The 23,717-nt window shown below is 34.0% G+C and overlaps 1 protein-coding gene across 2 annotated transcripts in view; it reads right to left on the bottom strand.

Moving 5' to 3' along the window:
* Positions 1-5,286: 5,286 nt before the first annotated feature.
* LOC114333661 (teneurin-a) overlaps positions 5,287-23,717 on the bottom strand; it is a 499,544-nt gene continuing 481,113 nt past the window's right edge. For both annotated transcript variants that reach the window (XM_050653925.1, XM_050653924.1), the window contains 2 exons: positions 23,169-23,696; positions 5,287-18,898 (listed from right to left, as the gene is read on the bottom strand). In XM_050653925.1, the coding sequence (XP_050509882.1) occupies positions 18,426-18,898; positions 23,169-23,696 (1,001 nt within the window). In that variant the 3' untranslated portion in view covers positions 5,287-18,425. The remainder of the gene's footprint in view (positions 18,899-23,168; positions 23,697-23,717) is intronic.

The raw sequence follows: 23,717 nt of genomic DNA on the forward strand, positions 1-23,717 counted from the left end.
ATATGAGGGATATCTGATGACAAATTCTTGAATACGTACATCTGATTTTGCGGTATTTCTCCATTTTTATCTCTCAAGAAATTGGGTGTACTTATACAGGAGTCTCCCTTATGTTGTGTTACCTCTCTGTAGAATGTTCTACTTTGATTGTGTCTATGTTCTTCCTCTATCTTTTCAACTTTTAGATATTGCCTCTCTTTTTTCCTTAGTATTCTTCTAGGTACGGCTCTCTGTTGAATTTTATAAATTTTTCGTCTGATGGGTTCCACAGATCCATTCTTTTTTTCAAAGTAAGTTATCAATCGAAGTAGCACAGAAAACGACAATACATGTCATTCCCATACCACCAGATTGACAACAGGTGGAATACTTTCTTTGGTTACAACCTCCCGAGATTTTGAAAATTTATATATCAAACAGGATGCCGAGGAAATTAAGATAAGAGAATTTTAAATAATTCACAACTCATCTGTCAGCGTGGTAAACGTTCCATCAAGAAAGATTCCTTAATACTCCTACAAAAGAGTAAATGAATTAAAAATGCGTGAAATCAGTCCAAAAAAGCTCCAGGGCATGACCTGATCAACGGGAAAGTACTGCAGCAATTGACATGCAAAGGTCTGAAAATGATAACGCAAGTATTTAATGCAATATTTAGGCTAGGTTACTACCCAGAACAATGGAAAGTTGCTCAAATTATTCTCATACCTAAGCCAGGGAAAAATAAAACTCAGGTGACTTCATACAAACCAATAAGCCTGCTACCTGTTCTATCAAAAATTTTGGAAAAACTTCTCCTTAAACAATTGAATGGTGGGCTACAACAATGTTGTAGGCGACATATTGGGTCAAAGTGAGGTTTTAATGCAATATTATTGTATATCCAAAGACCAATGCGAGCATCTTTCAATCTGGCTAAAAATATTTTGCCTTCCTTGAGTTTTTCGTACCGCAATGTTGGTATCCGTATGTTCATAATTGGATTGTCAATTTGTTTTTTTCATCTCCTGCATAATCGCGATGCTGTGGCTTACAACATTGTTGTAGCCCACCATTCAATTATCCCCAGTTATAGAAGAAAGGAAACTAATTCCCCAACACCAATTTGGGTTCAGAACACAACACGGAACGATAGAACAGATACATAGACTGGTAAAACACATCAGAAGTGATCTAGAAAATAAAAGGTATTGTTCTGCTGCATTCCTGGACATTGGTCAGGCCTTCGACAAGGTATGGCATGCTGGTATGCTCTTTAAACTAAAGAAAAACCTTCCTCATCCTTTTTATCAAATCCTAAAAAGCTATATTTCCAACCGACATTTCCTAGTCAAGCAGGATAATGAATACACAAGCCTAAGACCAATAAAAGCCGGAGTACCACAAGGAAGTGTCTTGGGACCGATATTGTACTTGCTCTACACTGCTGACCTACCCACAAGTAACAAAACAACGTGTGCAACTTTTGCTGATGACACTGCTGTACTAGCCTCTCACCATGATAAATTGACACTGCTGTACTAGCCTCTCACCATGATCCAAATACAGCATCCAGAACCCTTCAGAAAGACCTTAATAATATACAAATATGGCTTAAAAAATGGAAGATAAAGGCGAATGAGAGTAAATCCATCCATGTAACCTTCACCATGAGAAGACAAACCTGTCAATCTGTAACACTAAATGAAACGCAACTTCCACAAACCGATACTGTCAAGTACCTAGGAATCCATCTTGATAGGAGATTAACTTGGCAAAAACACATTTTTACAAAAAGAAAACAACTAGGAATAAAATTTCGAGAAATGTACTGGATCATCGGTCGTAAATCTCAACTATCACTTGAAAACAAACTGCTGATATATAAAACTATATTAAAACCAGTGTGGACCTATGGTATCCAACTTTGAGGGACAGCCAGTCAAACTAACCTAGAAATATTGCAGATATTCCAGAACAATGCTGAATGCCCCTTGATACGTGCCAAACTATGTGATCGAGCAAGACCTCAATGTGCCATCCATAAAAACAGTAATAACGGAATATTACAAAAAATATTCCAAGAGATTAGAATCTCATCCAAACGAGTTAGCCAGCAACCTCACTGATGACCACAATGATGTACGACGCCTGAAGAGATTCAAAGTAGTGGACCTAGCAAGAAGATTCGAATAATCTGTGATAACTAAACTTATTTTAATTTGTTTTAATTTAATTTATGTAAAGAGGGTGATCACTGGATCTCCCTCTACAGGTCAAATTTTCAATTTTTGTCAAATAATTTACCAATTGTTCTTAGTTGAGGACAGATTGTAAATATTACAACATTAAAAAAAAAATCTGCTCAGCGTGGTAAATGTTCCAACAAGAAAGATTCCTTAATACTCCTACAAAGAGTAAATGAATTAAAAATGTATAAACATTTTCAATTTCTTTGCAACACGAAAATGCAGCAGCTGCATAATACTCTGGTTAAATCGGAGAGTGCAGGAATAGTCTATACCGGTTTCGGAGGTTTTTCCCCCTCATCATGCAGTACTCCCATATCCTCTTCTCTCCGATTTCCTCAGGCGTCACACTTTGGGCCCTTCGCCAAATCTTTCTTGTTGGAACTTTTACCACGCTGAGTAGATGAGTTGTGAATTATTTAAAATTCTCTCATCTTAATTTCCTCGGCATCCTGTATGATTTATAAATTTTGAAAATCTCAGGAGGTGTAACCAAAGAAAGTATTCCACCTGTTGTCAATCTGGTGGTATGGTAATGATATTTATTGTCGTTTTCTGTGCCACTTCGATTGTTAACTTACTTTGTTTTTCGGTAGATGGCTCTAGTTCATCCGTGACATTTCTTTCTTTGCAATTCGGAAGGTCCCAAGGTGTGCTGCCCTGGGGAAATCGGAGAGAAGAGGATATGGGACTACTGATGAGGGGGAAAAGACCTCCGAAACCGGTATAGACTCTTCCTGCACTCTCCGATTTAACCAGAGCATTATGCAGCTGCTGCATTTTCGTGTTGCAAAGAAATTGAAAATGTTTATACATTTTCATTCTTCTTTTGTTTATTTTAGGACTCTTCCGCATTATTCGTCAAACCATTTTTCCTTTTTTTTTTTCTTTCGATACATTTCTCTGATACTTCTGTAAGAATTCTTTTTATAGAGTGTCATTGCTGATATACATCTTCACTTTCATTTTTTTCCAAAACCTGAAACTTATTTCTTATTTTCAGTTGATATTGTTTTTCCCTATTTTCTTCCAGCTTTGCTATATACCAAAGTTCGATATTCGTTTGTTTATCTATTGTTTGTGTTGAAATTCCTTTTCTGAACTTGGCGGTAACTAGAAAATGGTCCGTGTCACTATCTGGTCCTCTCATAATTCTTACTCCTATTATCATCATCATCAGTTGTGCTACAGCTGTAGTTGAGCCTCGATCTTCCCCAGTTGTTTTTGTTGGCAATCATTGCCAATTTGCTGCGCCGATCTTTCTCGTGGCCTCACCCACACCACTACCCATCTATCTCAGCCTTGGTCTACCCCTACTCATATTTCCTAGTGGTACCTCTAATAGGATTAATGTGGCTGGGTAATTTTCATTTGATCTTGACACGTCCAGCCCAGAGAAGCCTACCTATTTTGATGAAAGATATTACATCTCTACCATTTACTATTTCTTTATTTTTCTCGTATAAGTTATATTGCCTTCGGATTATTGTTTATCATCAAACAAAACATCTATTTGATTTTGTTCTTCCTTCGTTTAATCTCCATGTTGCCTTGTGGATCTTTTTCTACCAAACGGGTGCATTTGATGTTTCGTAGCCAAGATTTTTTCTTTCTTCCTATACCCCTTCTACCTTTGATCTTTCCTTCTAATATTACCTGGACCTGTTCAAATTCCTTATGGCGCATTATGCCTCCTAAATATGACGTTTTTCTAATTTTGATTGTGTTGACCAGATGAGGACGTGTGTTTATTATTTCCAGTACTTCTTCATTTGTAGTTCTGCTGGTTCAGCTTATTCTTAACATTCGGCGGTACATCCACATTTCAAATGAATTCAGTTTGTTGACGTCATACTGTTTTTCATACTGTGATACTATTTATTTGTTGGGTGTAATTTGTTCATGGGGGTTTTTGTGGAATACCATAATTTTGGTTTTGGAAAAGTTAATGTCCCAGCCCAGACTGTGACTTTCTTCTAATAATTCATCAATATTTTTAGTTGGTCTTCCGTTTCCGCTAATACTACGGTGTCATCGGCTTATCTGACATTGTTAATGATGATTCCATTGATTCCGGCACCTTCAGGGCGATCTTCAAGAGAATTTCTTATGTTATTATAAGGGTGAACTCCCTTTGCTAGGGGTTGGATATCAGGAATACACTAAATACTCATCTGTTCTTTATTATTTCACTACGTGCAATATTAAAGGGTGTACTTAGCTGATGATTAGACTTACTACATTCTATTTGACTAATACTTGAAATGATAATGAATTATAATTATCTCGTATTCTTTTTAATATCAATTTATCGCTTCAATATCAATTTATCATGTCGCTCAACCGGAAGAACAGTGTCCCAACTAAAAAAAAAAACACGTTTTTCAGGAGAGACAGAAGTAGATTTTTTAGATCTTAATTTAACTATAAATTTTAAACGGTAATTGCTAAAATTTATAAATTAAAAACGAAAAATGTGGACAAGTGAATGTTTCTAATTGTGTAAGAGGCAAAACCAAAAAAACTATGATATCTGATTTAACAGAGAAAAAGATCAGAATTTTGAGTTTGTCACTTTTCTTTTAAAATATTGGCAACTTTTTTTAAAATTAACGAAAAATACCTAGGACACTTCTCGAAATACAACTGTTTTTGTGTTAAAGAACGATAAGTTCACGTCGAATGTCAAAGCATAACTGAAAGGTGTCATTGTTCAGTGTCAAAGAATGATCTGAAATATATTCGAAAGATCCTTCACACTCTGATTATATGTTCAGAATATACATTAAATAATGGTAGAGACAAAATGCAGCCTTAACGCCTTCTTTTAGCACCTCGATCAATTTTCCGTATTTGATACGGTCGAAGGCCTTTCTATAATCGACAAAGCACACATACAGCCGTTTTTGAACCTGAAGATACCTTTCTGCCATCAGTGTCAATCCCATAATTGCTTCTCTGGTGCCTGTACCTTTTCTAAAACCATATTGAGAACGACTCGGATATTCTTCATTATTCTGTAGTACATATAGGGAAAATACGAAATGAAGGACAAAGATAAAAAACAATTTCTTTATTTCAAAAAACATTCATAATACTTATGCTTACGTTTAGTAAAATAATAAATTCATTTAGCGTAAATTGTATAAACAGAAGTTCTGTACAAATAAATAATCATCTGGATTACATAAATAGAATGAACATCATATCCCATTATAAACAATTACCAGCAATGTTAAATGTTACGGATCTGTTGACAACATATATAACATTCAAACTATGAGTTTACTAAAGGAAATGGTCGAGTTTCTTGAGTAACATTTCCAAAATCCGCTACTGATGACTTTTTGTAAGTCTATTGAGAATTGCACACACAAACATTTATTATAGTCATCTCTATATGGAACATCAACGTGACATATATTATAGCAAAAAATTGTTGATACTAGCTACACATACATAATGTAGATAATATATTAGAGTATCAATGAACATTAGGGTTCTATCTACATAGACGAGAGGAAAATATCAAACATATTTTTAAAAATTTAATATAGTAGGGTTTGACATTCAGTAAAAAGTTGGGCAGAATATTGAAACAGCGCAAAATGTTATATAGCTTATTTTTAGCAGATAATAAAAGCTTTGTATTTAGATTCACGATTTTTGCTTTCATTTTTAAGTAGCCTGCAAGCTACTGTTGTCTGATATTGTAATAACAAAAAAAGTTAAGAATTACAAAGAATGATGGTAGAGAATCGACAAAGATAGAACTGAAGATGAATTGCAGTAAAACGAAAACCATGACCAATCAATAAGAAGAACTAATAATTACAGTGGCACAAACAAAAATGAAACAAGCCAAAGAGTATGTATATCTGGGACAAATTACTAAATTATATAAAGAAAATCAGACCGAAGAAATAAAGAGAAGAATAAGATTGGTCTGGGCGTCATTCGAAAAACTGTCTCATATTCTAAAGAACAGAAAATACCCCCAATAACTAAAAACAACAGTCTTCAATCAATGTATAGGTGTTCCCTGTCCTCATATGACTCTCAGACCTGAACGTTTACAATGGAAAATATGGAAAAAATAGCAAAGACAGAAAGATCCATTGAAAGACATATGCTGAACATTAAACTATTAAACAATCCACGAGGAAAAATTTCCTGAGGTTGGCTGTATACCATTTATTACAAAAAACCATGAAATCCTTTATAAAAGGTATATTTGTTAAAATCCCTATACAGGGCTACATCATAAAACAAACAGAACTAGTTTTCAATCGGTTGACCGATCATCATCAGTGTTTCTTCAATCGAACATGGTAACCACCAAAGTAAAAATATTAGGGTAAAAATCCTTTAAACTTAATCCGTCATAGGAACATATAAAAATGATGTGATTTTACACATGGATGTATAAAATATCCAATGTTTCTAGTGAAGCAAGTCTACTAGCCATGATGTGATCAAGTCAAATTTAGTTCATTGGTACCTCGAGAGTGAAACATTGGATATTTTATACATCCATGTGTAAAATCACATCTTTTTTATGTTCCTATGACGGATTAAGTTTAAAGGGTTTTATCCTAATATTTTTACTTTGGTAGTTAGCATGTTCGATTCAAGAAACACTGATGATTATCAGTCATCCGATTGAAAACTAGTTCTGTTTGTTTTATGATGTAGTCCTGTATAGGGATTTTAACAAATATACCTTTTATAAAGGATTTCATGGTTTTTTTTATTAAACTATTAGACAGGAAAAGAAACGAATGGATCCGTAACAAAACAAAAGTGAGATATGTTTCACCCCAAGTAGTAAAACTTAAATGGAAGTTCGTCGGACATATGCTAAGGCAGAAGGATGAAAGATGGACTAAGATGATTGTACACTGGAGACCGTGGAACCACAAACGAAAAAGGAGAAGGTCACAAATGCGATGGTCAGATAACTTGAAGAAACACGCCAGGTCAAGATGGATGCAAAATGCACAAGACAGAGAGGCATGAAAGAAGAACGAGGTCTAGCTAGATAGCCTGTAGCCGAAGTGTGCAAAAACTTTAGCTTTCCGATAGTGTTAGTTTTGCTTGGTCTATGTATTCACTTTTACATTTTTATAAACTCAAAATTTGATATAGATAAGATGAGGATCTTTTTTGATATATATATAAGATCTAATGAAAAAACAAATAATACCAAAGAAATACGTTACAAGTAATCGAACAGAAACACATAACACGTTTTGATATGAGTAAGCTACCTTCAGGAAATCATTACACTTCATTAACAATCTTTTCTCTCTTTTTTAGCAGACTCTTTTGGTCCAGTCCTGGACATAGGCTTCCCCTTGTGTTAACCATATTCGCCTGTCTTGAGGTGTCTGGTGCAAGTTTTTACCTGCCGTTTCTTTAATGTCGTCGATCCACCTTTTTGCAGTCTTTCTATGCCTCGTTTATGTTCTTGGTCGCCATTGTATTATCTTTGTCCACATCTCTTCGCTTTCTCTTGCCACATATCCTGCCGATTTTACGATAATTTCGATAACATCTTTTACTTTGGTTCTTCTTATTAGATCTTCATTTCTCATATGATCTCTTAAGCTTACATTTATCATAAGTCTCTCAATGTGATTCTTTGAGTTGTTCTATGTCTATTGAGAGATTGGTTTGTAAGTATCATGGTCTCCATTTCTTAAGTCATGGCAGGAAGGGTACATGTGTCAAATACCTTTGGTCTTAAATTAACAGGGATTTTTGGATCTTTTATAACAAAGCTTAGTTTAACCACTGCTATCCAAGTCAATATTATTCTTCTGGTTATTTCTGCAGTTTAATTTTCTTTGTCTTGTCTAAAAAAGGTAAATAGCCAATGCAGTACAATGCCAACAAAATAAGAAAGAGAAAAGTAGAAGAAACACCTACCTCTAATATAAATTTCATAGCCATCAAAGTACATTCATTTTCCTTTTAAAAAATATTTTAGAAAAGAAGAAGGAAACCATAAAACCATTTAAGGAGTCAATATAAAATAATTAATTTTACAATCTAGATCAATATAGGTAAGTGGCGTAGAAGAAAATGCCCATTAACAAAATTAGACATGCGGATGACACTGTTATCTTAGCTGAAAATATTGAAGATTTTCAGAAACTGGTGGCCAGATCAGCGGAGGATGGACAAGAATATGGTCTGACAATGAACGTCAAGAAGACAAAATTTATGAGAATATCGAAAACTCAAAGAAATAACAAGAATATTCTCATAAATGGAACCAATGTCGAACAAGTAGACCAATATGAATATCTTTGCACAATGATCAACTCTACAAATGATTACTTTCAGGAAATCAAAAGCAGAATAGAAAAGGCTAGAGCAAATTTTAACAAAATGAGAGATTTGAAGTTCGAGCTAAGAGTTAGGTTGGCTAGGTGCTATCATTTCTCGATTTTGCTTTATGAAATGGAAGCTTCGACCTTGAATGCGGCATCAATGACAAAATTGGGAGTTGTGTAGAATTCTGAAAATATCGTGGACAGAACACGTCACAAACAAAAAATCCATAACTGGGTCGGTCTAGATAAAAGCAAAATTAAAAATTACAAATTTTTTAAACTATTCTCCCAATATTTTTACTTATTACAATATCTGCCCGATTAGAGTCTGTAGTAGCTGTTCTCTATCTTTGTTGTTCTACTGTCTTCATTTGAAATATGAAAAATACACATATAAAAAGTAGCTATATATAAAAACTTTCAAAAAAATTCCATTTTATTTGATAAAAAGGAAATAGTCTACAAGAAAATGTTACTCAAGATCAGCCATTACCTTAATAATCAACAGATAGCACACAGAATAATATACTATGTGGCAGGCGCATTCAGAGTGAAAATATACATATTTTTGATATATTTGCAGGTACAAAAATAAAAATTATAGCCTATTTACTCACGGTACCGTATTGCAAAACCTCCGAACTTTAAAGAACCGCTGGGAATGACATTAAACTTGGCGTACATAATATAGCTACCATGTAAAAGAAAAAAGTGATATTGTGCCGATGTGAGCTTTTGCCTTTGGGGTGAAACCCACCCCTTCTCGGGGATAAAAAAATCTACCTACGTCCAAAATAAGTCCGGAAGTGGATAAAGTGATTAATTCTAAGCAACTTTTGATCTATAGGTTTTTTCACTAAGTTAATACTTTTCGAGTTATTAGCGAATGAACACCTTCATTTTTCAACAACAAAAAAAAACATTGTTTTAGATGGTTTTTCGCAAATAACACAGAAGTATTTTATAAGCTTATAAAAAAGTAAAAATAATGGAGTCAACAAAGTACACAAAACTCGAAGAAGTACCACAAAGTTTTTTTTATTAAAAAGATCAATAAAACTGGACGCGTTTCGGCTTAACAAGAGCCATCATCTGCATATAAGTACAAAACATAAACATCAATAACTGACTAGAAAAGGAAGGAGGAGGAATCAACTAGTTTAAAAGACAAACATTACTGCACAAACATTATTTGGTCGTTTTGTTAAGCGATTTTTACATTATTTTATAAATAAAAAAAGAATGTGTGTGTACTTTGTACGCACGTAAGAAGTTATACTTCTATTATAATATAATTTCAACGAAATAAATATACCTACTTAACAGTTACAATACAAAAAATTAACAATAATTACCAAAAATGAACCAAACAGTGCCAAATATTAAAAAAAAAGAAAAAAGTATAAATCGTCCGGGATTTGAACCCGCAATCTCGCGATTTTTGATCTCTGGTCCAATTCTCTACCAACAAGGCCATCAAGCCGCATGCAATTTACCTTTCAGATATACATAATTATACATCACGGTGACAAGTCAAATATAAAAATAGATGTATTATTATTTTACGCCCAAGGAAGACAAATCCAAAGACACAAAATTATAATAAAAAACCTTTTAAACCACTTTTTTCTTTCAAATTGCGCAAGTTGTATTATTAATATTAATGTTAATAAATGAAATATAAATATTTTGACGTTTCACAATTTGACAATTCACTTTTAATTGCAGTGCCTTAAAAACTTTAAAGCACTAGTGCATTAAAGTAGCATTTTTAACGCTCATATGGAGTGCTAAAAATTGCATTTTTAACACGTTTGTAGAAAAATATATTTAAAAACACTAATATATTCTTTCCACACCTTTTCTGGACTGATACATACATACATTAAAACATTTTGAAGTATAACTTCAAAAATATAATATGAAAACTATTTAAAAAGGCAGTATAACTATTAACTAACCTTTGTTGTTTCTCTTTCCACAAATTTTAAAACGCAACAACCATACATAACCAAACCGTCAACCGTCCAAACCACAGCTGCCATATTGGATAATTTTTGACATGTCATTTGAACATCCAATCAGAACAAAGTTATAATGCGCATGCGCCGGGATCGTAGGTTTTAACATACAAAAATTCACCCTCATATCGCGCGTAAAGAAGTATAACTTCAAAAAGTAATTGTGTAAGGACATCTTCATGTGGAGGAACCATCTTGCGAACACATTGTCCTCCACATGAAGATGTCCTTACACAATTACTTTTTTATTTATAAAATAATGTAAAAATCGCTTAACAGAACAACCAAAGAATGTTTGTGCAGTAATGTTTGTCTTTTAATCTAGTTGATTCTTCCTCCTTCCTGTTCTGGTCAGTTCTTGATGTTTGTTTTTCTGTACTTATATGCTGATGATGGCTCTTGTTGAGCCGAAACGCGTCCAATTTTATTGATCTTTTTAATAAAAGAAATTTATGGTAATTCTTCGAGTTTTTTGTACTTTGTTACCTCGAGACCACATTATTTGTGAAATATGGATACTTCTCTTCATGGTAAAAATAATTGTGTATGTATGAAGTTCATAGACCCAGTAGAAGCAGGGTTGCAGCTAATGAAATGTAGGTTCTTATTCGTCAAATTCCAAATCGAATATTTTAACGTAAAATAACCAAAAAATGAAGCACAACTCATCACAACTTTTTTAAAGTGTTTAAAAAATGCTTCATTTTTGTTTTTTTTTAAGTTTCTAGAATTAAAAGTAAATAAGTTACGACCTGGAAACCAGTTTTATGTAACAGAAACTTGTCGATGAATATTCCAAAGAAGGTGCTGAAATGTTATGTGTGGTCTATCCTATTGTACGGTTGTGAGACATGGACATTAAAAACCACAATGCTAAACAAAATAGAAGCATTCGAATTGTGGTGCTATCGACGAATCCTAAAGATATAGTGGGTTTCGCACACTTCCAATGAAGATGTTCTTCAAATGCTGAATTCAGAACGTCTGCTCATAAGCATCATAAAGAGGAGAAAAACAGAATACTTCGGCAGTATAATTAGAGGCCCTAAATACCATCTGCTTCGCCTTATAATATAAGGAAAAGTGGAGGGAAAGAGATGGATTGGTCAAAAGAAACTTTCATGGCTGCGTAATATTAGACAATGGTGTGGCTGCACAGTAGAAGAATTATTTCGCGCAGCAGCCGATAGAGAGAGATTTCAGGAAATTGTAAACATGATGACGGCCAATGTCTGATTACAGACACGGCACCTAAAGAAGAAGAAGAAGAAGTTACGCTCAAAATAGTTTTTTTTATTAAAAAAAACTGTGGAAATCACCCCTGAAAATCCTTACTTTTGGAATTATTTGCGAAAAACGTGGTTTTTTGTTGTTGAAAAATGAACATATTCGCTCACAAATAACTGGAAAATATAGACTTAGTTAAAAAACTCTACAAAACAAAAGTTGCTTAGAATTAGTCAGTTTATCCACCTCCGGACTTATTTTGAACGTAAGCCTTTTTACCCCCGATAAGTGGTGGTAATTACCCCCGGGGCAAAAGCACACATGGGCACAATATCACTTTTTTCTTTGACATGTTAGCTATATGCTAAATTTCATGTCAATCCTAGCGGTTTTTTAAAATTCGAAGGTTTTGCAATATTTTACCATGAATGAATGGACTATAAAATAAAAATCAAAGGAGTTGTGAAACGGCAAGGTAAATAGCAGATAAGGTTTGGTTTTCGTAATATCTTTCAACATAGATCAGTCACAATGATATATCGGTAATGAGTAAAAGCAATACAACATATATGATTAATAGTTTTATTCACCCTATCTAAGATAAATTCGTTCTTTCAATTTTTAAATTATTAAAAAGTTATAACTGGACTATATTTACAAATTTTTTGATACCTCTAAAGTTCCTTTCCATTTTCGATCATTGTAGTTTCATATCATTTTTGGCTAATTTAATAATTTAGACCAGTTCTCAGAGTTTATGGTTTCTTTAGAAATACCATCTCTATAAAATTTAATACCATATGTATATCCATATATTCATAATGATATTTATTCTAATTAGTTCAAAATTTATTTAGCAATTTAACAAACACATGATGACAAAGGATGCTACAAATAGAAAAACAGACGGCTAAAAAAGTTAAAAGATTTTTCATTGTATTGTTCCAACTTGAAGTAGTAAGTCACTCAGTAAGCGCAAAATATTAAATACACGGGTTTTGGTTCACTAACAACCAATTGACAGAGTGGGCAGCTACACATACCTATTGAAATAAAACAGAGAATAGGAAAAGCAAGATGAGCAAGCAAGCAAGCAAGAAGACGTAATGATGAAGTCTCTTTTCAGAAATCACGATTTACCTCTTGGTATCAAAAACTCTATCATCAGATACTATGTATTTTCTCCGTTATTATACGGAGTAGAGGTCTGGACACTTTCTTAAGCTTCTTTTAGAAAACTCGAGGCCTTCGATATGTGGTGTTACAGACGTCTTTTAAGAATTTCATGGTTGGATCATGTGACTAACGTTGAGGTCCTACGTAGAATGGACAAGGAATGCAAGACTATTAACACAATCAATCAAATATAGTGCATGTTAGAATATCTTGGCCATATTATGATGAATGAATAGGCATTCTTCAGGGCAAGGTATTTGGAAAGAGAGGATCAGGGAGAAGAACAATTTCTTGGCTTCAAAACCTGAGAAAGTTGTTCAATACATCTACCACCGGACTGTTCCGAATAGCAGCAAGCAAAGTAAGGATAGCCATGCTGATCGCCAACGGATAGGCACGTAAGAAGAAGAAGAATCTCCATTTGCTTCTCTGTATCAAGGAAGTTTACTCATGGACGGTTACTTTGGGTTGATATATGGAAGAAAAGAGACCATTAATAACACAGAGGCCTTTCTTAAAGAAAAAATGGAATAAAAAATGGTTAAGGCTGAAGAACTCTGATGGTCTACTTTTTAGAGAGCAAAAGTGGGAAGTTTAATGTGGCATTAGCAGTCTTGATTAACAAAAGGCAGAACTGAAGATGGAGCACTGGGCAATCCTGGACTCCAAAGTCTTATACAGAGGGAAGACTACATGACACTCCATATTGACAGTGAGTCAGAGATTATCTGGACCAGGATGAGGCTGGAGATACTAAATGACCAAAGCGTGCAAGACTCAACTACATGCAAATTAAAATTAAAATAAACTGTAAACCAGTTTGAAAGATATTGATATATTCAAGATGTCATTGTTATTCTGACTCACTACCCCCTATTTTATCTATCAGGAATATTTACTTCCAAAATCCATTAATTCAAAGTAATTTCGTTCACAGTCATTTGTTTCGAGCTTCTGTCATATGTCGTAGAATCCGTGTATATTAATATTATACACAGATTATATAGCATATGAGAGAAGCTCGAAACAATTGAAAATCGATGAAAAGCCCTATCCACAAAGCATGCCTCCAATTAAAATTAATTAATTAATTAAAATTAATTGGCTAACATTTTTTGGACTCCATCACATTATGTAGATATTACAAGAAATGAAAATGTAAATCAAATAGCTAAAAAGGCATCCCTTTTTGATATTTCAATAGAGACTATTAAATTTGGAGTAGATTTACAATATACAGTCAATTAAATGTGCTTGAGAGCCTAGTAAAACCTCTGGAATAGAACAAGCTCAAAACTTCATGATATTCAACCCAGAATCCCTACCTTAAAAATACCAGCACATTGTAGAAGAGACAAAGTTGTCATAAGAGGACTAGGAATTGGACATTGCCGTCTTACGCATGGTTACCTGATGAGTCAAAGCAATCATCTTTCGTGCCATATAAGCAATACCCGTGTCACTGTCAAACACATACTAGTTGAGGCCATCTATACACCAATACACGAAGACTTCACAAACTGGATGCTGACCTAACCGTAACTCTTAGTGACAATAGTGACTTTAATAATGTGATAATGTTTCTCAAATACTGCGCCATGTAGATATTGTTCGTAAGTTCTTATCATTTGCTCGCATTGTAATTATTTTCAAATATACTGTAATCCTTACTTTTGTAACCGTGTCAATGGCCTTTGTTTCTTAGACATGTTAATTTAAATTAAAAAAAAAAATGTTATTCTCGCCACTTAAATGTATATATTATCATCATTCAATCTTCGCTTGTCCACTGCTGGACATAAGTCTCCCTCATAATTTTTTATCTGTTGTTTTATATGAATACAATAAGTAGTAAATACTAGGTATCTAGTTTAATATCATAGTAAAAATATTTAAAAATTTTAAGAGATGGTACCTCAAACGAACTTTGTACTCAATACTTCCTCTGACTACTGACCCAGCAGCACTAGGGACATTTCACATTTTCAAGAAACAAAATATAGCGACATTTACGCAATGGAGAGCAATTACTGTGTATAAAATGTAGGTACTCGATTATGCTTCTAATATAAGGGAGATGATTTAAATGGGAAATATAAATTTTTAAAAGTACTTCAAAACACTTCACTTGAAGTTAAACATAACCGTCGTTTCACGGGCTAAGAATTTGAACGTGCGATGGTTGGAACGCATGAAGACATTCCAATAGTGGCTCGAGCAATCCTATGGTACCTTTCTCATTACACGCCAGTTGGAACTAGTGATGTTGATTATAGTTACTTTCGAGTATTCGTTACAAATCGTTACTTTTGTATAAAGTAATCATTTAAAATATTCTTTACTTTGATTACTATGATTACTTTTGTAACTTTTGTATTTGAGTACCGGTAATCATATCGAGAATCGTATTTCTCAGTAGGTAGGTATTTTGTATAGGTATTCCGATATAACAAGATCTATTATCTAATCTACATCGGCAAATGGCGTAGATCTAGTTAAAAATATAGGGTTCTCGCATTCGATCTTTGTTAATGACATACATTACATATTTTACGTATACCATTATACCTCCCTCTGTTTCATCTTCTATCTTCTCACACTCACACACTTAAAACGCTTCATACCGATAACGATATTCTATAACACTCATAAAATACCGGTCCCGTCCGTTACTCGCTGGGATACGATTGGTAGAAAGTAATCAAGTGTCCTGGTTGTAGATACAATAGTGGTTACTTGCTCTGATACGATTAGTACGAAGTAATCAAAGTAACGATTTGCCTTTCTTTATAGTAATCGTTACTTTCGGAATTCGTAAGTAACGAGTACTTTGTAACGAATAGATACTTTTTCAACATCTCTTGTTGGAACGTTGGGTGAAGTCGTCGTGTAACGTAAAAGTTACCATGGGATTGCTTGAGCCACCATTGGAATGTCATCGAGGGTTCTAGCGACCGCACGTTCAAATTCTTAGTGTGTGAAACTGGGATAACGGTGTGAACATCAGCATCTTACAATGATGTATACAAAATTTTATTTAGATTTGATAATAGATTTCTCAAAGCGCTAGTTTAATGGAAATATAATTTTTGTTTATTGGTATTCTATAACATAGATATCGAGAAACATCGAAATATTTGTCCTTTGGCTGTATTATTTGGCTGTACATTTTATTTAAAAAATCCATTAATGAGCTACATCACAGCCCGTTTTCGAACTAAAGAGTTCATCATCAGTGCTGCTAACAAGTGTTACATGTATGTGCCACCAAAATATAGGGATTAAAAGCCTTTATATGTACCTACAGTTATAGAAAATTTACATGTTTATTTGAAATTAAGTGCGATGTTTAAAATAGTCCTAGATTTTACATCAGGCAACACATGACTCCCGACAACATGTGGGTTGCTAATCCAGAGGGCAGAACCTCACATTATTCTTCTTCTTCAGCCTTTCCAATTTAACTTCTTGAACACATCTGATGCAAGAGTAAATAATTTTGGAAAGATAGGGTCTCCCTGTCTAACACCTCTCTCCCTTCTTATTTTGCTTGTTATTAGACCCTCTGATACATTTATTTGCTTAGTTGCCTTGCCGTATATGTATTTTAGGAATATTCTATATCTGGAATCAATTCTTGCGTTATTCATTCCTTCTAATACGGTCCAGAAGTTCTATGGAATCGAATGCCTTATTGTAATCCACAAAGGCCAAATGAAGAGGTTCATTGTATTCGTTATACTTTTCGATAAGTGTTCTTATTGTCTGTAGGTGTTCTATGGTAGTATAAGCTTTGGTAGTCTGTAATAGACTACCTTTGGTAATCTTTTGGTAGTCTAGTAATTTTTGGTAGTCTGTTGGTAATTATTTATGGTAAGCAGTTTGTACGGATGTGGCAACAGGTTTATTGGTCTGTAATTTTCGTGTTTGTTTTGTGTTGTTTGTGTTTTCATTTGTCTCCTTTCTTGTGTAGTAAAAGTACCTGCGCATTTTGCCAATAGGTTGGAATAACACCCTCAAAGACACACTTGTTCATTAAGATTTTAACTGCCTCCAAAATGGTTTGACCTCTAGGTGTAATCGTGTCCTTTGTTATTCGGTCGTTTCCAGGAGTTATTTCATTTTTCATCTATTTTAAAGCAGTTATAACTTCCTCGTTAGTAATTTCTGATAGTGTTTCAGATCCTACATTTAGTATTCTCCGTTACATATCCTGGGTTTCGGGTTTTGCTACACTGGACGAGTATAATCCTGTAAAGTATTCTTCAACAATGCTTCTCACATTCTTCTTCTTCTTCTTCTTCTTCTTCTTCTTCTTCTTCTTCTTCTACGGCACTACAGCTCAAATTGAGCCTTGACCTCCTTTATTTTTTGCCTCCACCCTTGCTTGTCTGTGGCTGCTCTTCTCCATATACGGACTCCTAAAAGGGCTTGTGCGTCGCTGTTTACTGTGTCTTCCCAGCGCTTTCTTGGCTTTCCAACCGGTCTCTTTCCCTTCATTCCAGCATTCGGTGCTCTTTTCGGTAGCCTATCGTCTCCCATTCTTATCACATGTCCGGCCCGTCTTGGCTTCTCACATTACAGACTCTAAATAGCAACTGGTTATTATTACTGGTTATTGTAGCAACTGGCAACAATAGTTGCTGCCCTCTGAACTAGCAACCCACGTGTTGTGGAGAGTCCTGTGTTCATCATCATCATCATCCAACTAATTCACGTCCACTGCTGGACATAGGTCTCCCCCAATTGTTTCCACACTTCACGGTTTTGTGCTGATTGTTGCCAGTGAGTCCTGTGTTGCCTGATGTAAAATCTAGGATTATTTAAAACCTCACCCATAAACCTTTCATATAAACATTGCAAATTCTCTATAACTGTACAACATTTAAAGGGTTTTTACTCCTATATTTTGGTGGCTCAAGCACGTAAAACCTGTTAACAGCACTGATGATGAACTTTTTTACTTCGAGAACGTTCTGTGATGTAGATTTTATAAAGGATTTTGACTACTTTTTGTTCTTATGGTTATGTTTATTAGAAGTATAAAGGTTCAGGTGAAATTTTCGGAAGTACAATAAAAATGTTTCTTGAAAATCGCAACTATACATTTCATTTGCCTTTTTTCCTATAATTATGTAAAATATATACAAGATAGGTACGAGATGGATTTGGCAAATCAATAATCAGTCATATGTGAAATAATTATAAAAAGAGCTTGATTGGGCCAAATCCATGAGAAACCTTTTTGAATCACATACATATAGGTAACATATTTTTAAATAAATAATATACATTTTGGCATCTTTGAAATTCTTACACAAATAGACTTTGGTATAAAAGGCTTACTTCGTAAGCTTTTTCTTTTTTGGTACATCACACTTAGTTAATTGAAACGATTCACTTTCATGTCAAGTTTTTTGGAATTTGTTTCACTAGCATACCTCTGCGAAGGTGAACCACCAGCGATCTTGGCAAGTTCTTCTTAACTCTCTTTTCCTTCTTCGTTTCTTCGTAGATTCTACTTGTTTCTTTACGAATTTCACATTATACGGGTCTTCAGCAAGTTCTGGGTATTGCTGTACATCGTGGATATACTCCCCTTCATAATTGCTGACGTACCCGACCTTTGAAAGTTCTTCTAACTCACTAACACTCCAATCAACGCTACCGGTGAAACCGTTCTTGTAGCATTCTTTTTCCTTGTGCCAAGCTTTTCTGATAACTGAGAGTTTGGCATGGTGGAGCAGTCTTTGTTTTTCTTTTTCTATGGTTGTGCCGTAACGTAGATTGATGACTACGTTAGATCCATGGATTTTTACGTCGAAGTAGTTGGTACCACTGCCGTTTTCTTTGGCGATTTCATGGAATGTTGTGTTTACTTGACCTTGGAGACGTTTTAGCTGACCTAAAATCAAATAAAAATATTTTGAAAATGATTTTATATAAACTCATTAAATTATCAAGCAAACGAAATTATTTCTTACGTTTGAAGTCAATTCAGGTAACAGCTAATACTGTGCTTTATATTATTTGCAAATATGAACTGACCTGAGTAATATAAAAATTGCATTCCATAACACGTCAATCTATCTAGGTAAAAACTTAAGCGAATTTGAACTCGAATACTCAACTGTGTGAGTAAACGAAAAATAAGAAAGACAGATAAAGACCATCATTTGCTTATACGCATTTCATCCTTGTGGCCTGGTACATGGCTTGATGTACTATTCTTTTCCACTCCCTTTTGTAAGTTACTTTTCTTTCCCAGTTTGTTACCTTAAGTCTTCTCATATCTTCAGTAACTTCGTTGCTCCATCTTCACCTCGGTCTTCCTCTTCGCCTTTTGCCTACCAATGTACTAAATAGTACCATTCTGGGAATTCTAAATGGAACAATTCTCTGGTTCTTGATAGAGCTCAGTTAGCTCGTTATTTGTTCTTCTTATCCATTGCCCATTTAAGTTTTTCCTATCAAAGATTTTGCGGAGTATTTTTCGCTCCCAAAGTAATAACAACTCTTGGTATTTTTTGTTGTAACCCATGATGCAGAAGCATATTTATGTCACTAAAGGCCTTCTTACGGTCTTGTATGTCCTTAGTTTTGCTCTTCGGGAAATATTTTTGTTTCTTAACAACCCATTGAGAGCATACGAGGGTGCCCGGCATAATTTTTTTTTCTGTATTTCTTTTTCACAGTTAGGTTCTCTTGAGAAAACAATTCCTAAGTACCTACTCAAATCTTTCAACTTCTTCGAATTTATGTTGTGTTTCCTTTGCTGCTGTTATTGCTATGTATTACCCTCGAACGAATTGCTTATTTTTGTTCATGTTCAATACCTCGTTTTCCCTTCATTTATATGCAATCCTTTGGTTGCTGCCCTCTCTTCGAGTTTCATCACTGTTTCTATCACTTCTATTTTGCTTCTAGCCAAGATTTACAAATCGTCCGGAAATGCTAAGCACTGATATTGTTGTGGTAGATCAGACCTATTCGATTAATGTTTGCTTCCTGTATAACCTTTTCTAATATTCTGCTAAACATTATACAGCGTGTCTGCGTAACTTGGAACCTTTTTAATATCAATTTTACGAAAAAAAGTCATTCTTTATAAAGTGCTCTGCATAGTCTAAAACCTAAGATGCAATCATCAGATATCACATTTTATCAACAGTATACGAGGTATGTCAAAAAAATATGAATTTCGCTCAAGAGTAAAGTGCCTTTATATTTCACAATATCGAAAATTGTTATTGAGAAAAGTTGTTTGTAATTAAAAATTATGTTATAATCTGCATTTACACTCTTCTAATTGAATAATTGAAAAAAAATTTGAAAATTTTCCTCAAATCACTGACACCCAACATCATTTTTATTTATGATAACTCCGTTATTATTAATTTTACGAAAAAAAGTTATTCTTTATAAAAAGTTTTGCATAGTCTAACAACCAAGATACAATTATAAGATATTAAATTTTGTCAATTTTATACGAGGTAAGTCAAAAAATATGAATATGAAAGATATGAAAAATATGATCCTCAAATCACTGACACCCAACATCATTTTTATTTATGATAGCTCCGTTATTATTAATTTTACGAAAAAAGTTATTCTTTATAAAAAGTTTTGCATAGTCTAACAACCAAGATACAATTATAAGATATTAAATTTTGTCAATTTTATACGAGGTAAGTCAAAAAATATGAATATGAAAGATATGAAAAATATGATCCTCAAATCACTGACACCCAACATCATTTTTATTTATGATAGCTCCGTTATTATTAATTTTACGAAAAAAGTTATTCTTTATAAAAAGTTTTGCATAGTCTAACAACCAAGATACAATTATAAGATATTAAATTTTGTCAATTTTATACGAGGTATATCAAAAAATATGAATTTCGCTGAAGAGTAAAATATCTTTATTCTTCACAATATTGAAATTTGTTATTATAAAAAGTTGTTCAGAATTAAAAATTATGTTTCAGTTTGCAATTGCATCCTTCTAATTGAAATATTGTGAACTATTCTTTTTCTCATGATCATCTTTCAGTGCGTCACAGTTTTTCGATTTCTCTCTAACGCATTAAATTGTATGTGACAGAAAAAAAGGCACGTCTGGGAATACTTCGGTAATTATTCTAGTTCGGTGATTATTCTAGTTGTCGATAGATGGCGCCATAATCAAAAAAGAATTATTTATTAAATACAATAATAATATTATCAATATAATCTGTACAATTTATAAGACTATACAAATGAAAGAAAATACCATTTTATAAATGCAATAGACACAATTGATTTGGTTTTATTCCAAATTGAAAATAAAATTTGACAACTGTCAGATTTAACTAAAATGTCACGTTAGAATAAATGTCATAAATGTGTATTATCACGGACTTACCTTTTTTTCTATAATTTGTGACGCACTGAAAAATGTTCATGAAAAGGAGAATATAAAGGTATTTTACTCTTGAGCGAAATTCATATTTTTTGACATACCTCGTATACAATTGAAAAAAAAATGGTTTTTTATGATTGCAGCTCAGTTTTTTGACTATTCAGACATTTTTATAAAGAAAAATTTTTTTCGCAAAGTTAATAATAATGGAGTTATCTTAAATAAAAATGACGTTGGATATCCGTAATTTGAGAAAAATTTTCAATTTTTTTTTCAATTAGAAGAGTGTAAATTCATATTATAACATAATTTTTAATTACAAACAACTTTTCTTAATAACAATTTTCGATATTGTGAAATATAAAGGCACTTTACTCCTGAGCGAAATGCATATTTTTGAACATACCTCGTATATTATTGATAAAAGTTGATATCTGATGATTGCATCTTAGGTTTTAGACTATGCAGAGCACTTTATAAAGAATAACTTTTTTCCGTAAAATTGATATTAAAAAAGTTTCTCATATGGTTCCAAGTTACGCAAACACACTGTATAAGATAATGGATCACCCTGCCGTACTCCTTGTTTGACCTCAAATCTTTCTGTTATACTATTGTTTATCTTGACTTATTCTAATAGGTAAACTTTGGACAAATATCCATATTTTGCAATTCTGTGAATAGTTTCCTTTTTTTGACTTGATCGAAAGCTTGTTTAAAATCAATGAAAAGAACCATCGTGTCTTTATTGTATTCGTAACTTTCAGCATGTATTTCTCGTAGTGTGAATACCTGATCAACAGTACAGTAAAACCTGCCATATCCGGATCAATGTGGCGACAGACCGATCCGGATATGAAAAAATCCGGATATCAAGACCACTTCTTTTATAGTCTCTGAAACGTTTTCTTCTTCATACATTCCAGCAATCAACGCCGTCAATAACTTTCGTCGATAGACACGTTTTATAGATATTATAATGCTTTGATCCATAGGTTGACAGAGGGATGTCACATTTGGGGGCAAAAAAGACACTTTATTTCGCCATCTTTTAGTTCTTTTGGGTCGGGATAAGAGGGTGCGTTGTCCAACAGCAGGACTGCCTTTCTCGGTAGAGTTCGGTAGATGCGGACGGCAGAACCGTCCGTATATGGGGAGGTCCGGATATGACAGGTCCGGATGTGGCAGGTTGTACTGTACTTCTGCCTTTTCTGAACCCACATTTATATTCTCCTACGCTTTTATCAACTTTCGTTGTTAATCTATTCTTAATATGCATATATTTTATACGCTATGTTGAGCAGCGCTATGCCTCGATAATTCTGACATTCGGCCATATTTCCTTTTGTGTGAATAGGGCATAGTATTGTTTCTGTCCATTCCTCAGGCAGTTATTCTTGTTCCATGTGAGCGGCCGTGGGTAACGGCATAAACGCTGGCCTCATACGCCAGTAGACGTGGGTTCGATCCCTGCCAAAGACAAACCATTTTCATTTCCAATAATGACACGAGCCGTCTCACCGTGCCTCGGAGAGTACGTTAAGCCGTCGGTCCCCCTGGGATAGTGTACATCGACACTAGTTACTTGAAACAGGGTTAAAGATGTAATTGGCGCTGGAACTATCCGAAAGGATCTCCCCGGCAAAAATGCCATACGATATTACTATTATTATCTTGTTCCATCCCAAGTTATTTAAACTACTTAATATTTTCTAACTACTACATATAAAAGTTTAAAAAAAACCTACAGTATTTAACCACAAATATTTACCTTTGTCATCATTGGCCTTCCACGTCTCATCCTTAACAAAATGGAACGCATCCTGTTGTGCATTATGAACAATAAAGGTAAAAGGTAACATAAAAGATCTGTTGAACACAGACGTATAAACATCTCTATAAATTGCATTTGCAGCAGGAACACTAGATACAATGGCTTGTCCTGACTCAGTTTGAGACACCAAAATGCCTCGTCCGAAGGGTGGATCAGACGCTGATCCGATCTTCTTCGGCACCAAGTCAATAACGTTTGTTTTGAGAGCAGATTTAGAAAATACTGATAATTCCCTTGCTGTCAACATTTTCCTTAGGTTCAGATGGGCTAAAAATCCAGAATGAATTTCAACGGAAGACGGCTGGGAGTTTAATTCGCTATCAAGACCAGTCTTGGACGGATTCCAAAATGTTGGAGGATGTGATAGGAAGGGAGGCATCTGTCCACCTGGTAATTCGTCTGGGTAAAGCTGAGGAGCTAAGTTCTTTAGATTTACTCCTATTTTCTTTAACCAGTCAAGATGATCTAAAACAAAAGTTTAGAGTA

The sequence above is a fragment of the Diabrotica virgifera genome, chromosome 6 (genome assembly GCF_917563875.1).
Source record: "Diabrotica virgifera virgifera chromosome 6, PGI_DIABVI_V3a".
NCBI lineage: Eukaryota > Metazoa > Arthropoda > Insecta > Coleoptera > Chrysomelidae > Diabrotica > Diabrotica virgifera.